General features: G+C 39.8%; 1 protein-coding gene across 2 annotated transcripts in view; it reads right to left on the reverse strand.

Annotated features, from left to right (window-relative positions):
* Window positions 1-11808, reverse strand: part of CRISPLD1 (cysteine rich secretory protein LCCL domain containing 1) — a 44377-nt gene extending 32569 nt beyond the window's left edge. The window contains exons 1-3 of one of the 2 annotated variants that reach the window (XM_079901914.1): window positions 11640-11808; window positions 11067-11252; window positions 9811-10130 (exon numbers count right to left, since the gene is read on the reverse strand). In XM_079901914.1, coding sequence (XP_079758040.1) covers window positions 9811-10068 — 258 coding nt within the window. In that variant the 5' untranslated portion in view covers window positions 10069-10130; window positions 11067-11252; window positions 11640-11808. Of the gene's footprint in view, window positions 1-9810; window positions 10131-11066; window positions 11503-11639 lie in introns of those variants that run through there. The other variant, XM_079901913.1, reaches the window with a different exon arrangement.
* Between the last annotated feature and the right edge of the window lie 3566 nt (window positions 11809-15374).

Consider the following 15374-nt stretch of genomic DNA (forward strand, 5'->3'; position numbering starts at 1 on the left):
TGTTCAGTCAGTTAAGATGGTCCCTAACAGCATCTACATGATTTCCACATTTTTATCTCAAGTCCCACCTCTCCACTGACCATGAAACTCAACTGAGGATGACATGGCATCGCAAGATAAGCTTGGCCAAAAAGAAACGCCTGATTTCACGGCCACCTTCTCCTTTCTGTTTCTCCTCCTGTCTCAACGAATGCTTCAACTATCCACCAACGTGCTTGAGTAAAAATCTAAGATCCTTATCCTTCACCCTTCACATTAAAGCTATCAGAAAACTATCAGCAATACCATCTAAACATACCCTGAAACTACCCACTTCTCTCCATCTTTACCACTGTCACCTTGGTCTCAGTCACTATCATCTCTCACTCAGAAGATACCAGTGGCTTCCTAACTATCTCTCTGCTTTCAGCTGTGACCCTCCTGCAGCTCTCTCTCCATAACATAGAGTAATTTTATGAAACAGGAAATAGGACTGGGTCAATCCCTTGCCAAGAATTTTCCAATGACCTTCCGTTTCACTCAAAATAAAATCCAAATTTCTCTTCACCAATGACCCAAAAGGAATTCTCGCCCCTGCTTATATGTCTACTTCATTTTCTAACACTTTCCTCATTTCTAAATAAAATTCAGCCACCCTAGCCTTCTTTGTGGTCCCTGAAGACTCCTACCTCATTCCTGACTTAAAGACCTTTTGCCCAGTATTCCTTCTGCTTAGATCTCTGGAGCTTTGTTTAGCTGACTCCTTCTCGTAATTCAGCTCTCAGCTCAAAAGCCACTAACTCAGAGAGGTCTTCCGCAACTGTTTAACATGTTAGCTCCACCTTTATCATTCTCTATCATCTCACTTTGCTTATTTTCATTAGCTTGTTGAACCTTTTACACACTAATGTATGCTTCAGCACCAAAAAACAGTGCCTGGCACAAAAATGCTCAATCAGTAGTTGTTGAATTAAATGTTTTCTAATCACAAATTTATCAATGAGAATAACAAATTGTTTTAATCAATTATAAATGCCTTTCTGTAACTTCTTGAAATTATGAAGACAACAAATACTTAGAAAAATAAGGAAAGGGTTATTAAGCATACTTACTGTAATACCTTCACCAGACAAGTCATTACCACTTCAATTTTCACATTTTCTTCCAATGAACTAAATGTTTTATGTTATATATATATTATATATATATAAAAGACATAATAACATATAAAACGAGCATAGATTTATGCTAGTTTCATAAACTTTAATTCAATTAGTCAAAATCATCAAAAATACGAGAATTTAAATTTTAAATCATGTACCGTTATGTGGTTGTATAAATTCCTAAAAGAAGTAAGTGAAAGAACAAAGCTGAACGAGAGCAAAGAATGTTCTTGAACTAAACGTCACTCTTAATTGTGATTATAAATGATTATAAATGACCACGTTTGCTTTTAATGAAGGCATTCAGTAAAGGTAACTACAGAAACAATTAAGCTAAGAAACTGCATTTTCCTACTGACCATAATTATAAGTTTGGGATATGTTCCCTAACTAAACTACCTCTTCTAAAACTAAGTTAAAACTTTTGGTTAGAAGAGAGTTAAGGCTGCAGAGCCCACCTGGCCCACAGGAAGTGGTTCATTCTTCCTTGAACCATCCTAGAACCACTATGATGCCACCCTAACTGTTTTATCAGACCTCCAGTGTGGCCTCCATATCTCAAAATTCAAGGGTCCTCATTTTACTTGATCTTTGTAAGCAACATTTAACAGAGTTGATAATCCTTTCTGCCTTTCTTCACTTGGTTTTCAGGACACGTTGCTTCCCTGGTTTTCTTCCTGGTCCTCCATTCCCTTTGCTGCGGCTCCTCTCCTTCCCTACGTCTACACTGCAAAGTATGTCGAGGGCTCACTTCTTGAACATTTCTTCTTTCTGTCCTCATTCCCTTGATGATCTCATCTCTTCTACTGCCTTTAAATACCATCTAAATTCTGATGAATCCTAACTGTATGGTCCAGATTAGACTATATATATCTAATTGCATACATGACAAATTCACTTGGATATTTAAGGGAAATCTTAAATTTAATCTATCCAAAATTGAGCTCCATCTTTCTCTACCAAAAGCTGGTCTATCCACATCCTTTCCTGTCTTAAAAAATGGTAACTCCAATACTTCCAGTTCCTCAGGCAATATCTGTACAGCCACACCCCACATCCAAAATCTGTCTGTGTTACCTCCAAGATGGAATAAAATCCCAACAACACACTCCATGATGGTGCAACTGGTACTTAATGAACAGGAACTGGGCCACTGACCTGTTCTGCTAAAGTTCTCACCTTCTCTTGTTTTTAGGGGGGGTGGGAGAATAGACTGGAGGTGAGGGCAGACCACGTGGAGAAACAGCAAGCACCTTTATCCTGGGAAGCAAGGAGGCAGAGTTTGCTTCCACCTCCTCTCATCTCTTGGAATTGGGTTGGCAAAATGGGTATCAGTAACCTGCTGATTTCTAGAATCTCTGTAACCTCTGTAATCTCTGTCAGTACAAGCTGAAAGTTCCCCATCGATATTTAAACCAGAATGGAAACTGCCACCAGTTTTCAAAAACCGCAGCCAGGGCTTGGGTGGGTTTAGACCTTGCACCAGATGCAGTAACTCCCAGCCTATTGGCTGCCTGGCTGGCCAAGTCAATTGCACTAGTCTTGCAACAAGGCTTCCTTGAATTTATCAATATTGATGTCATGACTACAAAGGAGTTTCAGTGTGGATTCACACCATGCCACTTCTCTTCACCTTCAAGGCTACCATCCCACTCCTAGCCACCATCAGTTGCTGGAATGATTGTTGCAATAGCCTCGAATCCCTGCTCACACCATTGCCCCACCTCCCACCACTTTAAAGTCTGTTCTCAACAAACCAAATCGATTCTGAGTAAGTATAAGTAAGACCGTGATATTCCTCTGTTCAAATGGCTCAAATGGCTTGTCACTCAGACTCAGAGTGAGTCTTTAAAATGACTACAGTGATGTGTATCTGTTCTCCTCAGATAAAGCTCTGACCTCATTTTCTGCATTACTTCCACACTCACTCTGTGTCAGCCACAAGGGCCCCCTGGCTGAGTTGGGATATGAGGATCTTTACACCTATTCCAGGAAAGGAAGAATGTTTGTTATGTTTACTGCTGGGTCCTAGACAGTGCCTGGTATTTGATAAATTCCTAATACCTGCTGAATGAAGGAATAAGCAACAATAACAATTTTAAAATTTTGTGACACTTTTCTGGCTCTGGGTGTTCCACTCTCCTAATGAAACTGCTTGTCGTCTCTTGCCTTTCTAAGATCCTAGGTTTGCTGCTTACATTTAATGAGGAATCTTAATCTCCCGGAACTCCAGGGTAGTAGAACTGAGCTACAATGTCACTACTAAATTCAGTAGAACTGAGCTACAATGTCACTCTCTTCCTATAGGTACTGCCATCTACAGTGGAACTTCCAAAAAGGAAACTACATTAAAGTGTCAATGTCTTTAAAAAAACAAACAAAAAAACACACAACTATGTATCAAATTAAGGTTTTGAAAACTTTTCAATTCAGTAGAGGAATAAACAAAACATAGCTTTATTGTATCTAAACAACATTAGTGAAGTAAACAACATTAGTGAAGTAAAATAAAAACACTTTAAGAAAATTAAATGTTATTTTAAATATAGAATAAACTTTAAATAAGAATAACATTCTTTGAAGCAAGAAAGATATTTCATGTACCTCTAAGTGCATATGGATTATACTGTACGTCATTAAGAGATGCAAATATTTAACTTTTGAAAGCTACCAGACAAGTGCCAGTATACAGAGAGAAGAATCATTGTTTTAGGAATCAAGAGTTGCAATAAAACCTTCCTGATAGTGAATTCCTGCCACTTTTAGCAAGATGAGAAATGTGTAGACACTGAGCTTTGGTAAATAAGTTATGATGCCATCATTTCATTCTCTGCATTTATTCTGGATATATGTCATTGGTGGCAAACAATGTCAGAAAATGTGAAGTTATGAGAGTTGTTTTGTGAGAGCAACTCACAAGCTAAAAATCACTTTTTCAGGCTTGGATTCATGCTACAGAAAGTCAGAAATAGGGCAGAACTCAGACTAGCATCACCCTGTTCAGCAAACTAGGTTATCCCCTGTCCAGTTTCTGGAATTATCTGCTGCACTGAAGCACAGAAGAAAAATATCTGGATTTCCAGTGTTAAGCATGACCATATAAAGAATATATGTGACAACTGGAACTAAGCCATTGTTTGCATCAATATGTACCATGGACTGCAAGTACCACTGGCTATTTGGCTTGGAGCCTCTGGTTGCCCAGCAAAAGGATAAATATCCAGATATATTTTGTTCTACATTTGGAAAAATGCTGTGCAAAGTTTCTGCCCCTAGTCTCACCATATGTGAAGTGAGAGCAAGCAGGCACAGAGCAGAGTATCTGTCAACGGGGGGATGGTGGTGGTGGGATGAACTGGGAGATTGAGATTGACATATATACACTAATATGTATAAAATAGACAACTAATAAGAACCTGCTGTATAAAAAATAAATAAAATTAAAATTAAAAAACAGTTCTCTAAAAGACATGGAAATAGTTATAATAGTGGAAAATGGCTTATATAATTAGCATGATATAATGACACATGTCATTTTTAGGTAACGTGTCCTTATGTTGCTAAAATACATTCTAGACTTAGGTACGCTTTCTATCACAGTGAGCTATTTTGGATTTTAGCCAATCAATAAGTTTTAGAGGCTCTATTAAAAATTTGTTAGAAGGGGTAAATACTCATTAATTTAATTATGTAATTAAATGATTATTTAAATTAATTTAAATTAATTTATTATTTAAATTCCAGAGCATTTGAGTATTATCTCAGCAGCTCTATATTACAGGACGATTTTTAGTATAGCATGAATATTTAAAAAAAAATCCTGGATTATTTATTCCTTCATCTCTGGTATTTCCAGTTTCCATGTCACTATCTCTGGTGTTGGTGATATCCTACCTTCCAGAACTTTTATTATTTTAATTCCCCTTTCTCACCTGTCTTTCATATTTATCTCATATATAATCTTACCTATTCTTCCATCCCTCCCTTTATTCAACACATATTTACTATCACTCAGCAATGTTCAGTCAACAAATATTTACTGAGTACTTCTTTGCATCAGGCACAGGGTTATAAATATAAGCAGGGTACATCCTTACCCTTCTAGGAATTCAGTTTTGGAAAGGGAAATAGACACGTATATATCGAATTGCAACAAAATTTCAATACTATAAATAGGCTTGAATAAAATCCTTTAGGAGCACAGAAGGAGTGGGGCAGGGGAATGAGCGCATCAGAGGAAGCTTTACAGAAAGACAGAGTCTGAGCGCACTCTTGAATTTGTCAGGAGGAGACAGGATGCACAGGCATTCCGGGCACAGAGGAAACTGAACTAGCAAAGAGGCACAGAGGCATGAGGAACCACCATCTCTAAGAACAGTGTATATTTTAAGTGTGAACACAGATTCAAAGATACGCAAAGGAGTTGAGGCTATGGGGCATACTGGTCTAGACCTTTTGTAAGTTATTCAAGGTGCGCTTCAGCTTGCGAGCAGCCAGAAGTTCACAGAAGCTTTGGGCAGCTGAGTGACCACCAGAGATTTGTCTGAGGGAAAAGACAGACTGAATAACAGAGAGGAAGGCGGACTAAAGTAGAAATAAAGTAGGACTAGACGGTACAGTCCATTGCAGGGGAAGCTGCGGTACCCATCACGGGGACGGTGGAGGAGGGTGAGACCGCGAGCATCCGTTAGGATGAAACAGAAGACGTGGATTCAAAAGACATTTCTGAGACAGAATCTAGAGAATCTGGCAAGTAACTGTGTATTTATGTTTGTGCGTGAATTTTACGTGGAAGTGGGTAGGGGGAATGAGAGCAAGGCAGCAGCTGAGGATGTGCCCAGTTTTCTTTTTGTTTGTTTGTCTTCTGTTTAGAGAGGACTAAGCCGATGTCCATGACATCCAGGGAGAAAAGTAGGACCGTGGGCAAGGATGGAACAAAAGCAGCTCATTTGCTTTTTAGAAATCTTAAACTTGAAGTAACTGGGGAGTCAAATTACATGGAGAGGACCCAGTGGGCAGTAGGAAATAGGAAAACAATGCTCAAAGAGGACAGTTGGATGGAGTGTCAACTACAGAGCCATCAATATACGGATGGTATTTAAAGTCAAAGGAGTAGATAAAGTCCTGTAGGAAGGGAGAAGGCCGAAAGTAAAACCGTTGGGGCCAAAAGTAAAGTTTTAAGAGATGAACAGCAAACAAGAATATGCTGAAGAAATAACCAGAAAAATAAAAGAACCAAGTGATGGGGTCAAAACCCATGGAAAGCAAAGGCTTGAAGAAAACTAAGAGTGTGCTCAACAGGGTCAAATCTCTTACCTCATTGCAGCCTGTGGGTTTTATATTCCTACATCGATTTTACCGATGAGAAAAGCAATGCCCAAAATGATTGCTGACCGTCAGACTTCGCATACCAGTAAGCAGCAGAGACAACACGAGAACCTAGGTCCAGCGCCAGTGTTTTTTCCTCAAAAATCCATTGCCTCTTCAGTAACAGCTTCATTTGATGACCTAAAAGCCCCAGTTTTCAATGTATCCTAAGTTAAATGCTGGTAATCTCTCTCCTTAAGTTCACTGGTTTCTATCATTAACAACTCGTTTCTCCCCTTCCTGATTCTGCCACAGGGCTTTGCTTCCATCAACCTATTCTGCTTCTAGTTTCCTACAACCAGCCTGCCACTTACTCCATGTGTGTTGGTTCCTCTTCTTCTAACTGAGAAATGGCCTCCACTCTTGCCCACAATTTGTGGTCCTGATCACCTTCCAGGAACAACATAAACCTCATCTTCCCCACTGATTAACTCTCTCGCTTAGGAATATTCCTAAATTATTCTCCATTATTCTGTGCTCCCCTGGCATTATTCACACATGTGAACAAAGAACCCTGTGTCCTTGCTCACTTGAAAATTTTCAAATATGTCTATTCTTTCTTCTCAATCAGCCTATAAGCTCTTCAAGGGAAGAGGTGGCCTTGCAGAAGCCATTTTTAACCCTATTAAATGAGCATTAGAGTACGGGTAGCATTGTGATGTTAATAAACGTGGATGTGACTTGGCTGCCGGAGTTCAAGCACAAAGAGTACACTAAAATGAGCACCAAATGTAAATAAGGTAACTGGCTATGCAAATTTTTAACATAATATGACACATAGAGTGTAAGTGGCCAAAAGTGGTGGCACTTATCATAGGGCATTGCAGATTTTATAGGAAGTGGCTCTTTAGTTAGTTTTTAATTTTGTTTTATCAAAATAAATACACTTTAAACAACTATTTGAACAAATTTTGTTTCCACAGGTTGATCTACATCTGTACTTCCATTATTAATATGTAAGATATAAACCAACAGTATTTCAAATAAAACAGTATTGTTCATTTAGACTTTCCCATAAATATGTTTTCTAGAAAATGTGTTCCAGTACTACCACTGGGAAATAAACTCCTCTGCAGCCCAGTTATTGGCCAGGACATAGTTCCAGTACTAACAGTATCTAAGGGCAACACAACATAAACCCTGGCTGGTTTCTGAATCTACATTTCAAGGACAGAATGAAACCAGTGAAACTAAAAAGAAACTCATATAAACATCTTAGACCAGACATCATACAATAGGCAGTTATTTTCTTTGGAAGTCAGACATGAAAACAAATCACAGAATGTTCTTTCATTATTCCCATATTACTTAAAACACACACAAATATTCTCAGATTTCTTTTTGCGAGTTTAAACTCTCAAGTTCTTCCTTATTTTAAATAAAAAGCAACTGAATACCTATCCACATGGAATAAGCATACAGTGGCCTACTTGGAAAAGCTCCATGACTGGCTCTCTCTGTTTGAAAGCTCACAGATGAAGAAGTCATAGAATTTTGTACTTTGAACAAACACTTTAAAATACACAAAAATCAGAAATGTGAGACATTACAGATGTCATATCGTGCACAGAATTTTGAAAAGAGCGAACAAGTTCGTCAGATATTCTATTTAAACAGTATAAGGAGACATAAAATTGGTTATATGTCTTAGTAACATGTACTGGGACCTTGTAATTGCAATACGCCTGATAATGAGCTAAACTTTACACAGGTCATCTCATTCCTCACATAATCCTCACAACAACCCTCTGAGGTGAGTGCATGTGCTAGACATGAAGAAACTGAAGTAGAGGGAAATTTATAAGTTGCCTACAGTCACCTAGCTAGTATCAGTGCCAGAATTTAAACCCTGATGGCCTGATGTTTGGGCCCTGATTCTTAATCTCTGATGAGTTCTCTTGAGTGCTACCTACTTTCTTTAGGGTAAAATATTTTGCTAGAAAAAGTTAAAATAATATAATGAAATATTCTGTAATGGGTAATGTTACCTTAGAATTTCCATGTTTCATGAAAGTTACCTAAATAGAGAATACCTATCAAAACTAATGTAAGTGCAAAAATAAAAGTAAAAACCAGAATGTGTTCAAATTAACTGTACCCTGCAATGTGTCCAAAGGAGAAATGTTAGCACCACTGTTCCTTAAGTTTCCGGTCACCAATGATTATTATCAGCCTTTGCTAGTGCATTCCTAATTCATGCAAGTAGTATAGATTTTTGAATTTTTTTCTGAATATTTAGGGTATGAAGTATGCTAATATTAATGAGTTATAGTCTTACAAGAGTAACAACTAATAGTCTTTAAAAAGTAATTTTGTTTCCCCAACTTGCTAATTTACTCTGAGTGAATATAAGGTTATTATGGATAAGTCACATATTTTTATTTAATCCTTCACCCAGGCTTATTTTCACACATCAAAGTTCACAAACAAATCCAGAAGAAGAAAAAAAACCATTGCCAAAGTATTCCTTAACAAAAAGCAACCACAGAAATGTACACTTTACAATATGTCATTTACATACTTCTAAGAAACAATGGACCATTAGAAATGATATAGTTTGCAAGGCAGAAATAGAGATACAGATGGAGAGAACAAACGTATGGACACCAAAGGGGGTAAATTAGGGGGTGGTGTGGTGGTGGTGTGATGAACTGGGAGATTGGGATTGATATATATACACTAATATGTATAAAATGGATAATTAATAACAACCTGCTGTATAAAAAAATAATAAAATAAAATTCAAAAAAAATGTAGGAAAAAAGGTAATATGGGGGCATTAGACAGTTAATAAAAATACTCTTTTCTAGAAAAAAAAAGAAATGACATATATCTATATCTATCTACCTATCTATCCATATATGTATATCAGCCATCTGGAAAGCATCTTCAAATTACTGATCCTTGATTTTTTTCAGATCCACCATTCATAAGAAGATTCCATCGGTTAGGAATTAGGAAACAATTATTCTAAGTCACTTAAAAGCAAATACACCAACCATCAGCACTTTCAGGATAGGAATCTTTCTCCTAAGAGTAGAATTTAAAGTACTTAGTAGGAACATTAGACCTAAAGGTATTTACTTCTACTCTGAAATTCAAAGAGCTCTTAGAATGAAAGGAGCACTAATAAAAGAGTATGCGGAAGAAGAGACTCTTGAAGAAAATCTTTTTTTTCTTCTGAAATTTTATAGAGGACGAATAGTAAAAGGTTAAATACTAGCATGATGGAATTTAACCATGGAAGCTAAAAGCATTATTAAACATTTCTATGTACATACCATTTGAAAATTTTTCTTACCATATACTCCATATTAGAGGCTGCTGGATACACCTGACTTCGTAACTTATTATGAAGGTCCAGGATACTCTGCATGTCATTGTCCGTGATGGCCCTTTTCCCTCTTTGCTTTGCCATCCACCACTCACCATCCTCATCCATGTACTTTTCCAAAAGTTTGTCCAATAAAGTGGCATTAGGAACCACCATGGCTGGAATTGCTCTGGCCATGAATAGCACTGTGGTTACTCTGAGCCACTCCCGCGCAGTACACTTCATAATGAATGATCTCAGGATGTCCCCGGGAAAAGCTCCAAGAAAGGTTCTTCCACTCCGTCTGGCTATAAGGACATGCAGTGTAATTAGGGTGAAAATCCCAGCAGATATTAATTTTCTAATAACAAAACTAATCCAACAGTTACAAAGGGATGGAGCCAGTTTGATTTGTTTATACAATGCCAGCAAATGGACATGCACTTTTTGAAATAAATTTTCTCCCATCCATTTTTCCTCCAGAGGACTTTTCACAATTGTTTCCACAAAATAGACAGCAACATTTTCCAAGATAATGTGCATGACGCCAAAAATAAATGGCAAAAGTAACCGAGAGGAGCCAAAGCTTGAAAATAATTTCTGAATTACAAAGCTTTAAATGGCTAGATACTACATACAGCCTGCAAAGGGTATGATGTCCCTAGAATGTTTTATCAATCAATCCAGAGCTTCACGTTTCTCTCTCTGTTTTAAGGTATTATCTCAAGTGTCCCATCTCTGGTTCAGAATGTCAACGAAATTATGAAATTGAGGGTGAATGTTGTAAAGAGGTACAAACTGTTATTCACACATATATCCATGGGTACTTCTAGAGGGACCCCTGAATTAATGCGAGTGAATAGTTACGGTCGCTGGGGGAAGTCTCTTCTTATACAGCCACAGGTCAAGAAGAAAATCTTTATTTCCTAGAAAGTGTGTGCCTAACCTGTGGTCCGCACCCGATAAATCCAACAGTACGCGGGCAGCTTCACAGCCTCTCCTCCCACCCGCCGCAGGCGCGCACTGTTCACTTAACCTAAACCAAAGGGCGCGACGGGAGGAGGTGAAACTCACAAACTCAGAAGGAGCTCCCACAAATCTCCACCGTGGCTGCTTTCCGAGCAGCCCACCCACCCTCAGTGACCGACCATTCTCTGCACGTTGATTTTTTATTTTTTTTAAGTAGAGTTTAAGAAGCCAAAAGTAGATTGGAGAAGGCGGTGCGGTTTTAGAAATGCCCTTACCTCTCCAGCGTGAAGTTCCCTACGAGAGCTGAGCCGAACAAGACGGCCGGCTTCCCGCAGCCCGCACGCACGACTGCACATAGACAGCCCGGTTCGGGCAGGACCCGGGCACGGCGCGTCCTCGGGCGACGGGGGCGCTGCCTGCAGGGGGACGTGGGCCCCGGCCTCCGCGGCTCCTCCCTGGACCTGGAAAGAGGAGCAGGCAAAAAGTGCTCCAAAGTTAAGAGCCCGAGGCTGGGGCGGAACAGCGGCTGCCCGGTTAGCTCTCCAGGGTGGGCGCCCGAGCTTCTCGGAGCCTTATCAGTCGGCGCGAGGGGCGGGGACCCGGGCCGGGCTGGGCGGCGAAGGCTGGAGACGACCTCGCTCCCCCGCTCGGTGCAGCCGCCCCGCGCAGAGCCAGGCGCCGAGCGCTTCCGCCGCTTCCTCGAGCTCCCGGGCATTTATTGCGGTCCTAGCGCGCGCGCACGTGACGTGAGCTCCCCCTCCTCGCCCACCCCACCTCTGCCCGGCCCTGGACGGGGGCCCGCGGCGGGAGCGACGAGAGGCCGCCCTGCTTCTCCCCACGCCCCTCACCCCTCGGCCCAGCGAAGCCGGGACACTTGGCCTTTGTGCGTGTGCTTTGGGCTTCAGGGACCCGGGCGTGGAAGGTCTGGACCCTGTGGGAGGCGTATGCAAGGAGGCCCCCAAGTCCTTCCGCCCCTCACAGCTCCCCTGCTTTCAGAGGTCCTTCTAGTTCCTTCCTGACTCGATGCTAAAATGGCTCTAACAACCCTTACAGAAAAGGAGCTGCCCCCTAGAGGGCCTGCGGAGAGGGTGGAGGTGGGGTTAACACGTTGGGTTTTGGAGATTTAGAAGGAGAACTGGGGCGGGAAGAGGGGACTGGGGAGAAGGTAGCCTGGGGAGCAGAAGTCTTTTCCTTTTATTTTCTCCAGGGCATCACTTCCATTATCAAGACCCATTGTCTAGAATTGGGAAGTTGTTCTTTTTGGCTCTGTTAAAACCTTGATGATGATGACCAAATGGGGAGGAGGTTTCATAGAATGGTGGGTGATCTGTGACTCAGGATTACCTGACAGTTGAGAGCTCCACTTCATGCATAAAATGCGTTGCATTCGGGTCCTAAGGTGACCACAGAACTTTTTTTTTTCCTAATGATGTAATCATTTATGGAGTTGATATGAAGGGTAGCCTCAGTTAATTTATCAGCGCTACCTTGACAGGAATTCAAAATCCAAACCTAGAACTGATAGTGAACTGAGTCAGTTTCGCTGTTGTTCACGCTACACTTGGAAGTAGGAAAATTACTCATTTTAAATTCACAAAGGCTCACCCTAATTAATGTGGTGCTCTTCTACAGGTATGTTTTTTATTAAGCATTTATTTAATTTACTTACCTTTGCTTCCCTTCTGTAGTGAGCCATGAACTCAATTTTTTTTTCTCTAAATGCTAGCGTCTATGGCCTATGGTAAAAGAAAGTAAAACATTCTGATAGTAATTCCCAAATCATCACAAGTTGCAACCTGTCTCTTTCCACACCACCCGATTACACTTTATCAGATCAAAAAATTCAAATCTAAGCCCCTGGTGAATGTGAGACCTTCCTTCGTCTCACAATACAGAAAAGAGACAAAAGGGAAACATGACCTATCAGAAGGGCACAGAAAGTGAAGTTTTGGTGCACGTACCACTTTCATAGAAGGTGTAATTTTGCAATTTTGTAGCAGCTTAAGCACAAAAAAAGACTGACATTTGCACTTTTCAGAGTTACTTATAACTCTCATGCATTGGTTTTCCTTCCTGGAAACTGATGGAAGACCCCAAAGTATGTGGTAAAAGAACTGTCATTTGTCACATCGGATGAAGAACACGTTTATATACTGAAATTTTAATGTGGTATTGAAAAGTATACTGAGTATCAAATAAAAAACAGTTAAAAGTAATAACATTACTTGTAACATGTTCAAAGAGAATTTAAGTTGTGAAGAAGGGAATTGAGATGCTAAGAAATGAAAAATGCACTGACTCTTGAATGTTTCTATCATAAACCTTTGCACACAATATACAAATCAGACACCTAAAGGCTTACATTAAAGAAAATTAGATTTGGCTTTAAGGTTTTAATTCCAAAACTTTCTCCAGGTAAGGAAAAAAAAAAAGTTTGTATTCCTTGTCTCAGTGTTTCTGTCGGCTTCCAATTTGGTACTGCAGGTCATATTTTTATATAAAAGAATTAAACATTCACAATATTAAGTATTAACACTTCAATAATACATCGTGTCATGTCTGATTTAATATATATGCTGAAAATGTCATCTTCAAGAGTAATCAAACACAATATCCTGGAATACTCAAAGATGATAGTGTTCACTTTTTAATTTGTTGTTGAGAAATCTGTGTGTAGACAGAAGAAAATGTCACAGAATTCATGTAAAAGACAGAAGAAAATGTCACAGAATTCACAAAAGCCACTCTGGTTTGTGGCTAAGGCTGTTACTTATAAAGCCACAGTCGCTTTTAGCATTACTACTTTCTTGTGGCAGACACTGTTGGTTGCCTAACCCAAAACCAGCCTCCCACCCCCTTTCTTCCAAGCCCATAGCCTCCAATTCACTGGGGGTGTTTGCCCTCTCACATCCTCTCAAACTGGCATCCTTAGGAGGTGAATGTTGATTGGTCAAAGGCAATCATCACACTCCATCCCTGCTACCAGTAATTGACTTAGCATGGGCTTGCCTTGCAACCTTGGCTACTGAAAAAAAGGAAGAAATCTGCTTGGGGGTGAAGAGAGGGTTGGCAAGGGTTTTCTTTTGTGATAAAAAGATGCAAAAAGAGGAAATGTGCCTTCAGGCACTGACGTATCAGTTTGTGAAATTGAAAGATGCACCTGTTGTTGTGCAAAGAGGGACAAGCCTGAAGACAGACTTATCACCTTGGCTGAGCAGAAAGGCAGATAGTGCCTGAGTCTCCCTGACACTGAACAATCATTGAACACCTAGCCTCTGTTTTTCTAGCCATAAAAAGCAGTAAATGTATTGTTTAAGCCACACTGACTTGGGAATTCAGTTACTTGCAGCTTAAAGCATTCTAATAGATACATTTCTACAAAGAAGATACTTTCCTCTGGCAATGTCATGTTTTCTCCATGCTGCTGCTGCTATTATGTTCTGCTCATGTGCATACTTAGGAATTATCTTTAAGTATATTCTTATGTGTTTTGTCTATCCCCATGATTGCAAACTCGGGTATATATTCATCTCTGGGTATTTCACCCACTGTATAGTTTCATGACCTCAAACCTCAATCTCAGACTGAGGCACACTGGGCTTCTCTGGCGGCGCAGTGGTTGAGAGTTCGCCTGCCGATGCAGGGGACACGGGTTATTGCCCAGGTCCGGGAAGATCCCACATGCCGTGGAGCGGCTGGGCCCGTGAGCCATGGCCGCTGAGCCTGCGTGTCCGGAGCCTGTGCTCCACAACGGTGAGAGGCCCACGTACCGCAAAAAAAAAAAAAAAAAACTGAGGCACACTGAGTGTTCTATCACCATATTGTTAGTAAATCCATCTTCCACTGGAGGATGTAAGAATAGAATTTGTGTTATGTTTCGTGAGGTGGAATCAGTGTAGTACAATGTTTTAAAGCATGTAATTTTAAATTAAGATGCCCGAGTTAGTTTCATGACGTGTCACTAGTCCTTCGACCTTGATTATGCTACTTGGCCTCTACCAGCCCTGGATCCTTTTCCCTTTAAAGAAAATAATAACTGTAGCTATCTCACTGTTTCACTTTGTGTATTAAGATTAGTTAATACATGGAAGCACTTAAAACAGGTAAACAGAAAGTACCCAATAAGAGTTAAATATTATTATTATGAGAACTAAAGTAGAGGATTTATAGTTGCTATTTTATAAACTCAATGGGCTTTAATCAAAGTATTGTGCAGTATAAGAGTTTAATTTTTAAGTAGAAGATAGAAATAACTGGCCATACACGTGATAAAAATAATCTATAATGTTTCTTGCAGTGCTTAGTGAATTTTCCTCTCACAGCTGTTCTGTTTACAGTAGAACACAGTTTCCATTTTTCTCCAAAGCAGCCATTTGTCTCTGCCTCAAGATAGTCACACATAAGTCCTTCTACTCTAACTACAAGTGTTCAATCATTATAACCTTATTTTTGAAATGTAACATACATGCATTAAAGTGCAAAAATCTTAAGTGTACAGCTCAATGAAATTTTACAAAGTTAACACACTGTGTGAAAACCACTGGGATCCAGATAGAGAACATAACCATCTTCTAGAAGTTTCC

The sequence above is a fragment of the Stenella coeruleoalba genome, assembly GCF_951394435.1.
Source record: "Stenella coeruleoalba genome assembly, chromosome: 17".
NCBI lineage: Eukaryota > Metazoa > Chordata > Mammalia > Artiodactyla > Delphinidae > Stenella > Stenella coeruleoalba.